This window comes from Rhinopithecus bieti, unplaced genomic scaffold, assembly GCF_001698545.2.
Source record: "Rhinopithecus bieti isolate Rb0 unplaced genomic scaffold, ASM169854v2 scaffold_19708, whole genome shotgun sequence".
Lineage (NCBI taxonomy): Eukaryota > Metazoa > Chordata > Mammalia > Primates > Cercopithecidae > Rhinopithecus > Rhinopithecus bieti.
Window position 1 is genome coordinate 2,485,166 of NW_016810765.1, and position 13,901 is coordinate 2,499,066.

Below are 13,901 nucleotides of genomic sequence, written 5' to 3' on the forward strand. Positions count from 1 at the left end.
AGATTTTTTCCATTAAAAGTTATTTTCCCTTATTTTGTCTTACTTGGAGAACCAGTCTTCAAGTTCTTGAGATTCCTTCTTCAGCTTAATCTGTTCTGCTGTTAATACTTCCAATGATATTGTGAAGTTCTTGTAGTGGGTTTTTTAGCTCTGTCAGATCAGTTTGGTTGTTTCTTAAAATGACTTTCGTTTTTCAGCTCTTGACTGATTTTACTGGATTCCTTAAATTCCTTGGATTGGGTTTCTCCTGAATTTCAGCATCTTCTGATTTTTATGCCCATCATTTCAGTCTAGTTAAGAACCATCGCTGGGCTGGGTGCAGTGGCTCACACCTGTAATCCAAGCAGTTTGGGAGGCTGAGGCGGGTGGATCACTTGAGGTCAGGTGTTCAAGACCAGCCTGGCCAACATGGTGAAACCCCATTTCTAATTAAAATATAGAAATTAGCTGAGTGTGGTGGTGGGCACCTGTAATCCCAGTTACCCAGGAAGCTGAGGCAGGATAATCACTTGAACCTGGAAGGTGGAGGTTGCAGTGAGCCGCGATTGTGCCACTGCACTCCATCCAGCCTAGGTGACAGAGCAAAACTCTGTCTTTAAAAAAGTAAATAAATAAAATAAGAACCATTGCTGGGGAGCTACTGCAGTCATTTTAAGGTAAGAAGACACTCAGGCTTGTAGAGTTACTAGAGTTCTTACCCTAGTTCTTTTTCATCTCTGTGGGCTGATGTTCCTTTAATCTCTCCAGTTGCTATCCTTTCAATGAGGCTTTTTGCTTTTATGTTCTTGGATGCCCTGAGGGTTTGACTGTGATGTAAATTGAGTTTAGTTGACTGGCATAGTTTCTTGATGATTTCTGGGTGCCAAGGCTCAGCTCAGCACTCCTGGCTTGCATGCTGTAACCCTGGTGTGTTAGGACTAGGCACATGGCTTTGTTCTCTGTCCCCTCGAGGTTAAGCACCTGTTGCACTGGTGGGGCCAAGGTGTTCCCAGTCTGCTGGGCAGCAACACTCTGATGGTGGGGCTGGCAAAAGTGCTTGGTTGGGACAGTGGCAGTGGGGTGTGAGGCCTGCACATGCTCTGGAAAAGCTGTGGGGGGAGGCTGTGGGTGACTGTGTCCTGGCAAAACAATGGGGGGAAACTGTGGGTGGGTGCATGCTGATGGAGGCCCATGTGCACGTACTCTCTGATGGTTAGCTGGGGCTTACCAGCAAAGGAGCTATAGTGGTGGCTGCCGGGAAGTGCTGTGGTTGGGCATCAGCGTATGTTCCAATTGGATGTGGCCAGGCAGGGACTGTGGAACAGGCCGACAGCCAGGGGTGAGGGTTGGGGGTCGGGGGGTGCTCAAATCAGACAAGCCCTGTCCCATGGGCAAGATAGTCCTGTTCTGTCTAGGTCCAATAGTCAACAAAGACCAAAGCTACCTAGAGGTGTGTGGTGAGCTTTGGGAGATGGACATTTCTGGCCATGCTCCACTGCAGCCATTCTCACACCAGGCCCTCTGGGCTTCATGCAGACTGGAGTCCTGTTTCTGCCAACTTCCCAAGCAGCTGTCTTTGCAACCTCAAATGTCTGTGGGAGTCATGGAGCCTCCTTCAGCTAGGATTCTAGAGGTCCATGGCAAGAATAGGCTACTCCGTGCCTGTTTAACTCATCCTTTCCCCAGGAGCATTTGGGGTCAGAATGAGTCATGGTGCTCGGGGAAGTCCCTGTAGGGTTCCCAACTTTCTCCTCCTTCAGCCCAGGATCTGCATCCTCCTTCTGTCCACTCTTGGTGCCTTCCTTCCAAAGATCTGCTCAGAGTGTGCTGGTCTTCTTGCTGTCTCTGTGTCTGCTTGGCCACCCTGACTCTTCTGTGTTGTCTGTTCACCGTATATTGTGTCATGTGAGGAATAAAAGTTTTAACATTTGACGAAGTCCAGTTCACCTATTTTTTTTTCTTTTGTTGCCTATGCTTTTGGTGTCACATCCAAGAAATCATTGCAAAATGCGGTGTCGTAGAACTTTCCCCCATGCTTTATTCTAAGTTTTATAGTTTTAGGTTTTACATTTAGCTCTTAGATCCATTTTGAGTTAATTTTTGAATGTGGTATAAGGTTCTAGTTTCATTCTTTTGCTTTTGGATATTGTGGATTTCAACTTTTGTTGAAAAGTTGTTGAAAATACTGTCCTTTTCAAATTGAATATCCTTGGCATCCTTGAAGACAATTATTTGACTATATATGTGAGGTCTTCTTTTTGAGCTTTCTGTTCTGTACCACAGCTCTATGTGTCTGTACCACACTGTTTTGATTAATGTGGCTTTTAGTAAGTTTTAAAATCAAAGTGTGAGACTTGTAAGCTTCTTCCCCTTTTTCAAGATTGTTTTGGCTATTTAGGATTCCTTGAGATTTGATGTGGATATAAGTGTTGGATTTTTCCAGGATTCTGATATGGATTGCAAATAATTTATAGATTGTTTAGGGTACTGGTAGTATTGACATTTTAACAGTATTAAGTGTCCCAATCCATGAACATGGGATGTCTTAACATTTCTTTCTTTCTTTAATATCTTTCGGCAACATTTTATGGTCTTCACTGTATGCGTCATTAGTTTCCTTGGTTAAGTTTACTCCTCAAAGCTTTTATTATTTGTGTTGCTGTTGTAAATAGAATTGTTTTCTTATTTGTTTTTTGTATTGTTCTATGTTAGTTTATAGATACTGATTTTTTGGTGTTGATTTTTATATCAAGAAACATTCCTTAATTCTAACAGTTTGGTGGAATATTTAGGTTTTTCTACATATAAATTCATGCCATCTGTGAACAGAGATAATTTTACTTTTTCCTTCCCATTTTGGATGCCTTTTATTTCTTTTAATACCAAATTGCTATGGATAGGTCTTCCAGTGAGTAACAAACGTGGACATCTTTATCTTGTTCCTGATCTTAGAGAAAAGATTTCAAGTCTTTCAGTATTGAGAATGTTAGCTGTGGGCTGTTTATACATGACCTTTATTGTGTTGAGGTAGTTTCCTTTTATTTGCTTTTATTTTTTTGAGTGTTTTTTAAATCATGAAAATGTTCTGAATTTTTTCAAATCCTTTTCTGCATTAATTGAGATGATTGTGTTTTTTTCCTTCATTTTGTTAAAGCATTGTATTATGTTGATTTTTTTGTATGTTGAATCATTCTTGTATTCTGGAAATAAATACTATTGGGTTATATTATATATTCCTTTTAAGATGCTATTGAATTTTGTTTGCTAGTATTTTGTTGAGGATTTTTGCATCAATATTCATCAAGAATATTGGTCTATAGTTTTCTTGTAGTCTCTTTGTCCGGCTTTGGTATCAGAGTAATGTCTGCCTGATGGGATGAGTTTGGAAGTGTTCCCTTCTCTTCAATTTTTTGGAAGAGTTTGAGGCGGATTGGTGTTAATTCTTGTTTTAAATGTTTGGTAGAATTCGCCAGTAAAACCATTTGGTCCTAGACTTTTTTTGTTGTTATTTTTAGGATTTTTTGATTACTGATTCAGTTTCCTTAATGGTTATAGGTATGTTCAGATAATCTGTTTTATCAAGATTCAGTCTTAGTATGTTGTGTATTTTTAGAAATTCATTCATTTCTATAGTTTATCTAATTTTTTGTTCATAGTACTTTCATAATTCTTATTTCTGTAAAATAGTAATATCTCTTTCATTTCTAATTTTAGTTATTTGACTTTCCTCTCTTTTTTTTCTTTGTCAAACTAGTTAAAGCCTTATCAATTTTATTGATTCTTTTTTTTTTTTTTTTGAGATGGAGTCTCGCTCTGTCACCCAGGCTGGAGTGCAGTGGCACAATCTCGGCTCACTGGAAGCTCCATTTCCCAGGTTCATGCCACTCTCCTGCCTCAGCCTCCCGAGTAGCTGGGACTACAGGCGCCCGCCACCATGCCTGGCTAATTTTTTGAATTTTTAGTAGAGATGGAGTTTCACCGTGTTAGTCAGGATGGTCTCAATCTCCAGACCTTGTGATCCGCGCGCCTTGGCCTCACAGAGTGCTGGGATTACATAGGCGTGAGCCACTGTGCCCAGCCTATTGATCTTTTTAGAAAACTAATGGTCGGTGGCCAGGTGCAGTGGCTCACGCCTGTAATCCCAGCGTTTTGGGAGGCTGAGGCAGGTGGATCACCTGAGGTCAGCAGTTTGAGACCAGCTTGGCCAACATGACAAAACCCCGTCTCTACTGAAAATACAAAAATTAGCTGGGCATGGTGGCAGGACCCTGTAATCCCAGCTACGCAGGAGGCTGAGGCAGGAGAATCGCTGATTCCAGGAGGTGGAGGTTGCAGTGAGCCAAGATCGTGCCACTGCACTCCAGCCTGGGCGGCACAGCAAGACTCCATCTCAAAAAAAAAAAAAAAAAAAAGAAAACTAGGCTTGTTTTTTTTTTTTTAATTTTTTTTTCCATTCTCTTTCACTTATCTTTGCTCTAATGTTTATTATTTTCTCCCTTTTGCTAGGTTTGGATTTTGTATTTTTTCCCCTATTTTCTTAAGGAATAAATTTAGGTTATTGATTTGGGATGTTTTTTCTTTTTAAACATAAGCATTTACAGCTTTATGTTCCCTTCTAGTACTGCTTTTGCTGTATCATACTAATTATGATGGTACAGTCTGTTTTATTTTCATCTCAAGATATTTTCTAATTTTCTTGGGATTACCTTTTGACCCATTTCTTGTTTAAGTCTTAATTTCCATACATTTGTGCATTGTTCTGTTTTCATCTGTTATTTATTTCCTTATTTTATTATTATTAGAAAAGATACCCTGTATGATGTCAGTCTTCTATAATTTTACAATTTTGTTTTTAATTGACATGTATTAATTGTGCATATTTATTAGGTACAGGATGATGTTTCAATACATGTATACATTGTATAAAAATCAGATTGGTATATGGAATATCCATCACCTTATACATTTATAATTTCCTTGTGAGGACATTGAAAATCCTCCTTCTAGCTATGTTAAAACATGCAATACAGTATTGTTAATCGTAGTCACTCTACTGTGCAATAGAACACCCGAACTTATTCTTCCCTTCTTACTATAACTTTGTTCTCATTGACCAATCTTTACCTATTTCCCCTCTCACCAATATTCCCCAGCCTCTGGCAACCACTATTCTATACACTACTTCTATGATGTCAACTTTTTTAGATTTTACATGTGAGTGAGATCATACGGTATTTGTCTTTCTGTGCCTGACTTATTTCCCTTAGCATTATGTCCTCCAGATGCATCTGTGTTCCCGCAAAGGACAAGATTTTATTCTTTTACTTTTTAATGAGGAATAGTATTTCATTATGTGTGTGTGTGTGTGTGTGTGTGTGTGTGTGTGTATCTCACATTTTCTTTACCAGTGCATCTATTGGTAGACACTTGATTGATTTTATATCTTGGCTTTTGTGAAAAGTGCTGCAATAAACATAAAGTGCAGGTTTCTTTTCAACAAACTGATTTCATTGCTTTGGGATATTTATACATTAGTGGGATTGATGGATCATATGGTAATTTTATTTTTAAATTTTTTGAAGAACTTCTGTACTGTGTTTTATAATGGCTGTACTAATTTATATTCCCAAAAACAGTGTGTAAGAGTTTTCCTTTCTCCACAGTCACACCAGCATTTGTTATTTTTTTGTCTTTTTGATGATAGCCATTCTAATAGGTTGAGGTAATATCTTCTTGTGGTTTTGATTTTTATTTATCTGATGATTGGTGATGTTGAGCCTTTTCTCATATATATACCTGTTGACCATTTGTATGTTTTCTCTTTACAAAAATTTTGACACTTGTTTTGTGACCTCACATATATCCTGAAGAATGTCCCATGTACACTTGAGAAAAATGTGTATTCTGCTGTTGTTGGGTAGAGTGTTCTGTCTGTGTCTTTTGGTCCAGTTGGTCAATAGTGTTAAGTCCTATTTTTCCTTATTAATCTTCTGTGCGTTTGTTCCATCCATTACTGAAAGTGAGGTATTGAAGCCTTCTACTATTATAGTACTCTCTATTTCTCTCCTCAATTCTGTCAGTGTTTGCTTCATATGTTTTGTCTAATGTTTGTTGCATACATGTTTATAATTGTTGTATCTTTTTAGTGGTCGGTTTTATCATTATATAATGCCCTTTGTTTTTTGTAACAGATTTTGACTTAAAGTTTATATGTCTAGTATTAGTATATAGGTTGAATATACCTTATCTGAAATGCTTGAAGTGATTTGGATTTTGGATTTTTTTCCTTCAGATTTTAGAATATGTACATATACATAATGAGATATCTTGGGGATGAGACCCAAGTCTAACACAAAATTCATTTATGTTTCAAATATACATTGTACACATAGCCCAAAGATAATTTAATACCGTATTTTGAATAATTTTCTGCATGAAACAAAGCTTATGTACCTTCAACCATCAGAAAGGAAAGGTGTCACTATCTCAGCCACCCATGTGGACAATCTGTGGTGGTTTGGCATCATCATTATTCCTGACTGAATTTAGATGCTGATAAGCAATCATTTTCTTACATTATTCACACGTAAGTTCTTAACAGTAAGAAATATGAGGTACCATTAATTCAGTGAAAATATAATGTGTTTAGGGTGAGTAAGCAGCACAGTAGCATCCCTGGGAATATCTGTATCCACTGTTAAACAGCAGCAACAACAAACAGTGGCAGGCAGGCTTTCAGTCTCCACCTACATTGCTGTGTTTTGATTAAAAGGTAACTGTAGAATGTACTTTTTTTTTTTTTTTTTTTTTAAGTGAGAAGAAACATTAGAAGCAGTCGAGGGGCCAGGAATTGGATCCTCAAGGGATGAGGAGGCATTTTGCTAGATGGCTTTTTAAAATGTTTCCTCCAGAACCATCTGCCTCACTGTTTTTTTGTCTGAGAAGTCTCTGATTTTATAAACTGTCATAATTTCTTGTTCTGTTATGAATGCATGCTGCTCCAGTTCTTTAATAAGCCCATCACACATTTTCACCACGTGGTCTATAGATACCTTTTTGCATTGGTAACATCATCATCTTCATCTTCATCATCCACTTGTGGTATCGTGTCAGCACTCAGAAAGTTTCCGATTTTGGAGTTTTGGATTAGTGATGCCCAGGTTGTGTAGGTATCTTTGCTCTTTTGGTTATTTTTGCACGGGTTTACTTTTTTTGTTTCTTTGCTTTTAACCTATGCGCGTTCTTAGAGCCAAAGTGAGTTTCCTGTAGACCACGTACTTTTATTTTCTCTCTCTCTCTTCCTCTCTCTCTCTCCCTCTCCCTGTCTCTCTCTCTCTCTCTCTCTCTCTCTCTCTCTCTCTCTCGCTGTCTCTCTCTCTCTCTCTCGCTCTCGCTCTCGCTCTCTATTTATTTCGAGATGGCATCTCACTCTATTGCCCAGGCTGGAGTGCAGTGGCGTGATGTCGGCTCACCACAACCTCCACCTCCTTGGTTCAAGCGATTCTCCTGCCTCAGTCTCCCAAGTAGCTGGGATTACAGACATGCACCACCATGCCTGGCTAATTTTGTACTTTTAGTAGAGATGAGATTTCACCATTTTGGTCAGGCTGGCCTCGAACTCCTGACTTCACGTGATCCACCTGCCTCAGCCTCCCAAAGTGCTAGGATTACAGATGTGAACCACCACTCCCGGCCAGGATCCTGTTTGTTTTAATCCATTCTGCCAATCTGTCTTTTTATGGGGGAGTTAAGCCATTTATATTTGAAGTAGTTACAGATAGGGAAGGACTTAGTATTGCCATTTTGCTAATTACTTTCTATATGTCTTACAGCATTTCTTCTTTCTGTTTTACCCCTTACTGCCTTTCCTTTGGTTTAATTTTTTGTTGCAAATTTGATTCCATTTGTGTTTAATTAACTAATAACATAATTAATGTTATCATCATAGCAATGAGGTCTCGCTATGTTGCCCGAGCTGGACTTCTAGGCTTATGTGATCCTCCCACCTCAGCCTCCTCAAGTAGCTGGGACTGCAGGTGCCTGCCACCATGCCTGGGTGACTTTTGTGTTTGTTCTAAAGATATTTTCTTTGTAGTTACGATGGGATTACATGTAACATCCTAATGTTATAGCAGTGTATTTTAAACTTTGGGTAATCCCATTTTGCAATTGTCCTATAGTTCTTGGACATTCTGTTCTATTATTTTTCTCATTTTCTTTTTTTATTGGCTTTGAATTGGGAAGTCTTTATTTCTGTATCTTGGGGCTCACTGATTTTGCATTAAATAATTTTTTCCCCAATGGTTTATTGCAAGTATATTTAAATGTAGTTTACTTTTTGCATATTGATCTTGTATCATGCTACTTTGTTAGACTCATGTTATCTGTGTAATTCTAATTAAAATGTTGTATATATTAACATTGAGCTACAATTGCAGAGGTCAAAAGTTACAGTAAGTGAAGATTTGGTTAAGCATACTCTTTTAGATAACTATGTAGGAGAATGAAGGTGAGATAATAAGATTATAGGTAGATTTTATTATCTGTTATATACATTATTTGTATTTTTTCCTGAGTATGACAGGAATGAAGCATACTTACTAACTTTTTAAAATGAAAATATTTGATTGTTTGAATCTTTTTTTAAATCTCTTTTAGGAGCTGTGGCCCTCAAGAATCTTCAAATTAAAGAAAATGCCCTGGTAGGTTTTGACTATGAAAAATTTGTAAAGTTATTGCATTTAATTATGTATACTTCTTCCTGATTCAGTTTGCCACCTTCAGTTATTTAAATTTGAGAAAGTTTTTTGTAAATAATTTTGCAAAATGTAAATTTTGCAATATGGAGTTTTAATCTCCCTCAAAGCACAAATGGACAGTGTGATTTTTTTCCTATTTAAAAATAAATATTGTTTTAGGCTGGGCATGGTGGCTCACACCTGTAATCCCAGCACTTTGGGAGGCCAAGGCAGGTGATTATTTGAGGTCAATAGTTTGAGACTAGCCTGGCCAACATGGTGAAACCCTGTCTCTACTGAGAATGAAAAAAGCTTTGCCAGGCATGGTGGTGGATGCCAGTAATCCCAGCTGCTAGAGAGGATGAGGCAGGAGAATCGCTTGAACCTGGGAGGTGGAGGTTGTAGTGAGTAGAGATCGTGCTACTGTACTCCAGCCTGGGCGACAGAGTGAGACTCTGTCTCAAAACCAAACAAAACAAAAACAAACATACAAAAAACACAGATTTTTTTTTTTGAATTTTTAACTTGTTTTCTTAATTTTCTTTTTAAGACAGGCTCATGCTCTGTCACCCCAGGCTGCAGTGCAGTGGTGTGATCATACCTTACTATAGCCTTCAGCTCCTAGGCTCAAGCTGTCTTCCCCCTTGAGCCTCCTGAGTAGCTGAAAAGTTTTTAATTTGGTAAAGACTAGTTCATTTATTTTTTTAATTGCTTGTGCTCTTATTGTCATATCCAAGAAGTCATTACCGAATCTAATGTCATGAAGATTTTCCCTTAGGTTTTCTTCTAAGAGTTTTATAGTTTTAGCTCTTAGATTTAGATCTTTGATCCATTTTGAGTTAATTTTGTATATGGTATAGGATAAGGGTTCAGTTTCATGTTTTGCGAGCGGATATCTAGTTTTCCTAGCACCATTTATTTAAAAGACTGTCCTTTGAATGGGGAGAGTGTTTTGAAAGTATTTTTTACAAAATGTGTATTTTGCAAAATAGAGTTTTAATCTCCCTGAAAGCATAAAAGGGCATTGTAATTGCCACTTCTTTTTCTTAAAATAATATAAAATTGGTAATGATTTGATATGAGTAGATTTTGTGGTCATTTTACTGTAGACCTTTATCCCCAATTATTATAAAAGAGCAGCTTCCCTGAATTTTATGAATTTGATAATATCACAGTTATATGTTTATATATGTAAAATAAGTTTATTTAAAAAAATCCCTTGAAATAATTTTTGGAAGTAAACAATATTCATTTGTGTTGTTAAACTCTGTATTTACTAATGTTTTGTATATATATAAATTTTTTCTGTAGAGTCAACTGGATGTACCATTTAAAGTTAAAGTTGGTCACATAGGTAAGCCATATTTATTACTGGGATATCCTCCTTCCTGGACATGCAGCCAGAATAATTTGCCTAATATCTCTGTTATATGATATTTTTCATGTTTCTGAGCATCAATTAAAATAATTAATGTGTTTTGTGTCAGTCGAGCTTCGTTGTGCAACTTAAAAATATTGTTCGATTCATATATCTCTTGCCTAGTATTTGATAACCTAATACATTACATATCTCTTTAGGTGGTAAATTGAGTTAATTCAAAGGATTACCTCTAATGGAGAGCTTAGCTGTTTCAGTTTCCTAGGTTTCTGACTAGTTACCACTGCTATGTTTTGATTAATGTTGGATATGTTGTGTAAAGAATAGGTTCTGGGTCATCCAGGCTCTGTGACTAGGGGCCAATTTGAAAACTAATTTCTGCTCTGCAGGTTTTTGTTTTTTTTCAGAAAATACTCTGCTTTTTCTTGTTTGGTATTATTTTTACCAGTGTTTACTGTTTATATCGTAAATATACTGGTTAAGCAGTAAATGATTGGAATTTGAGGTTTTAACATGTTTAATAAAAACTTGTCTGTCATGTTTCTTGTGTTACAGTTTTACTGGTTTAAATATTGTGCAAGGTAATAGTGTCTTTAATTGGGACTTTGAGATATTTTGTTATATAGATAGTTTTGTAGTAGGATGTATACATTGTTATTGAAGCTATACTGTTGTCGCTTGGGGAACAAAGTATTTTGAAAGCTTACCTAAATTACATGATAAAGGTCTTCATAATTATGTGTACTTATGGTTGGTATTAGACTACATACCATAGAAAGCTTTCATCATCATATGTTACTGACGGTAGAATTCTATCCTCTCTGCCCCTACCTTTTAAAGACTATTTAGCATGAGTAAGAGGGGGAGAATGTCACCCATTTTTATCTACCTAACATTTTAATTTTTTCATATTTCTGATTATTTACGTGTGTACATTTTAAATATTTACAAGTTTGTACGTATTGAAATACTTGTAATTATGCTATTTTTACAATTTTATAATTTTTTATTAGCATGTAAAAAGGATTTCTCATAATCTGAGTTGATTTGATCTCATGTATTCTGTACCATAATAATCCAGTGCATGCATATTTGGATATTGTAGAATGATTTTATTTTTTCCATTGGTACAAAATATTACAATACATATTTTACATAACTTTTATCAAAGGTCATTGAATTTTACAGTGATGATTATTATATTTCAATGTATGTAAATTTAACCTCAATTCAAGAACAGTCAAAAAAATATATCAGTAAAGTAGGTAGACCTATTTTCCTTAGAATCTGCCTGCCTTCTCTTTTCTTGCCTAATTTTGTTTAAAAATGATAAGGTAATTTTCAATGATAATATAAGATAGTAGAAAGTACACTGAACTAAACCCAAGATAATTTTGAGAATCATTTAAAGTGTTGTGTACCTCTATCATAGCACCTGTCTTTTAAAACTATCACTATTTTTCCCCCCTTCTAGTAGACATCGAGTTTCTTGAGAAGTAGGTTTAATTTTTAGTGTATCCTCACCACTTAGCACATTGCCTGGCATATATATTAGGGGCACAATTTGTTGTATGAAAGTAGACATGTTTCCAAATGAGTGATACAGTAGCACAATCAGTTTTATAGGAATGTATTGTCCCCTTGCTATTATTAGGTATTGATCTCTCAAAGTTTTCCTCATTTAGAATGCAGAATTACAGGTATATCAGCTATAAATACACATGTACATATTATAAAAGAGGTTGTCTTCTGTGGAAGGTTTTTGGAATTACATCTGTATATTTTTTGAAATTTGCCAAATTTTCTACAAGGAGTCTACATTTTATAAGAGAAGGAAGAAAAGGTTTGTTTGTTTGTTTTTTGAGACAGCGTCTTGCTGTGTTGCCCAGGCTGGAGTGCAATAGTGCGATCTTGGCTCATTGCAACCTATGCCTTCCTGGCTCAAGTAACCCTCCCACCTCAGCCCCCGAGTAGCTGGGACTGCAGGTGTACGCCACCATGCCTGGCTGAGTTTTGTACTTTTTTAGAGACAGGGTTTTGCCACGTTGCCCAGGCTCATCTTGAACTCCTGGACTCGAGTGATCCTCCTACCACAGCCCACCAAAGTGCTGGAGTTACAGATGTGAGCCACTGCGCCTGGTCAAGTTTGGCTTTTTAAAAAAAAAGATTTGGTGGTGAAAATGGCATACTGTTAATATGCGTTTATTATATATACAGTTTTGTCATTGCTTTTTGTCCTTTTGTTCATTTACTGTTTTTGAAGTATTACTGTATATATTTTAAGCAGTCTGTTGGTACATTTATAAATAAACTAACCGTGTCAAATTTGTTACAGTTTTTTTCCCAGTCTGATTTCATTTTGGTTATATTTTTGGCCTGTACAGAAATGTGAAATGATCACCATGTTCTCTGATTTAAAAACTTAGAAAGTTATTCCCCTTTTAGAAATCAGATAGTTTAGAGGCTGGGCAGGGTAGCTGATACCCGTAATCCCAGTACTTTACGAGGCAGAGACAAGAGGATTGCTTGAGGCCAGGAGTTTGAGACCAGTCTGGGCAAAATAGTGAGACTCTGACTCTACAAAAAAATACAAAAAAGAAATCAGATAGTTCGTTTTTCTCTGAAGTGATATTGTATGATGAAATCTTTTTCTCAGTTTGAAGTTTTCTAAACACAGAGTTTATAAAGTATCATGAGATGGATCTAAGTGGATTTAAAAAAATCTCCCCATCACTAACAAGTTTTAGCAACATTGTATATTTAATAATCTATTCCTTACACAATTATGGTAACTGTTTATAAATCTAGACACTCATACCATTTAAACAATTTTAAACTATTTTAAAACTCTATTACGAAAATATTCTCAAGATACAAAACTAGAGTGAGTAGTTTAAGAAACCCCATGTAGTTCAAGAACCCTTATGCTTAAAAAAAAAATTCATTACTATTTGATTGTCTTAGGCTGTCTTCATTAGTTTGCATAATTTTCAAATATTACCCAGAATGTTTTATTATTACTATATGTGTAGTTTTCCACATATATAGTTTATATGTATGATTATTACCATATGTGTATATAAAAATTCTTGTACATACGTACATATATATGTATGTAACACACATACACATAATGAAAAATATATATACACTTATTTAAAGTATATAATCTACCTTTTATTGGGGGGAGGTAAAGGTCTCACTTTGTCACCCAAGCTGGAGTGCGGTGGCATGATCATGCCTCATTGTAGCCCCGACCTCCTGGGCTCCTCCCACCTCAGCCTCACAAGTAGCTGGGACTACAGGCACACACCATCATGCTTGGCCAATTTTTTTAGTTTTTATTCATAGAGACAGGGTTTCGCCATGTTGCCTAGGCTGGTCTTAGAACTCTTGGGTTCAAGTGATCCATCTGCCATAGGCTCCCAAAGTGCTAGGATTCCAGGTGTTAGCCACTGCACCTGGCCTAATCTACCATCTTAAAGCATTAAAAATATATATATATGGAGGTTTAGAGTAAGGATTGGGGAAATTCAAAGTTATGATATTAACGATTGTTGATTAAGGGAAGAATAGTGGTTTGTTTATGGTACAGAGAACTGTAAATAGAAACTTGTGTAAATATTTCGAATATAATCTAGGTTTTCCAACAATACTGATATAAATACAATAATTTCACATCATTACAACAAACACTTGTTTTTGGTTGTAAAATAGCTTTCAATAAAGTGATTAAGCGGATCTCTTCTAATGTCTGACAGAAAATAGACTAACCCTAAATGTAGGTTGAGTGAGTAATATTTTAT

At 36.4% G+C, this 13,901-nt stretch overlaps 1 protein-coding gene across 1 annotated transcript in view; it reads left to right on the forward strand.

Moving 5' to 3' along the window:
- Positions 1–13,901, forward strand: part of VPS13A (vacuolar protein sorting 13 homolog A) — a 255,836-nt gene that overhangs the window by 17,696 nt on the left and 224,239 nt on the right. The window contains 2 exon segments of the mRNA XM_017892695.1: positions 8,638–8,681; positions 10,029–10,071. Of these exon segments, the coding sequence (XP_017748184.1) occupies positions 8,638–8,681; positions 10,029–10,071 (87 nt within the window).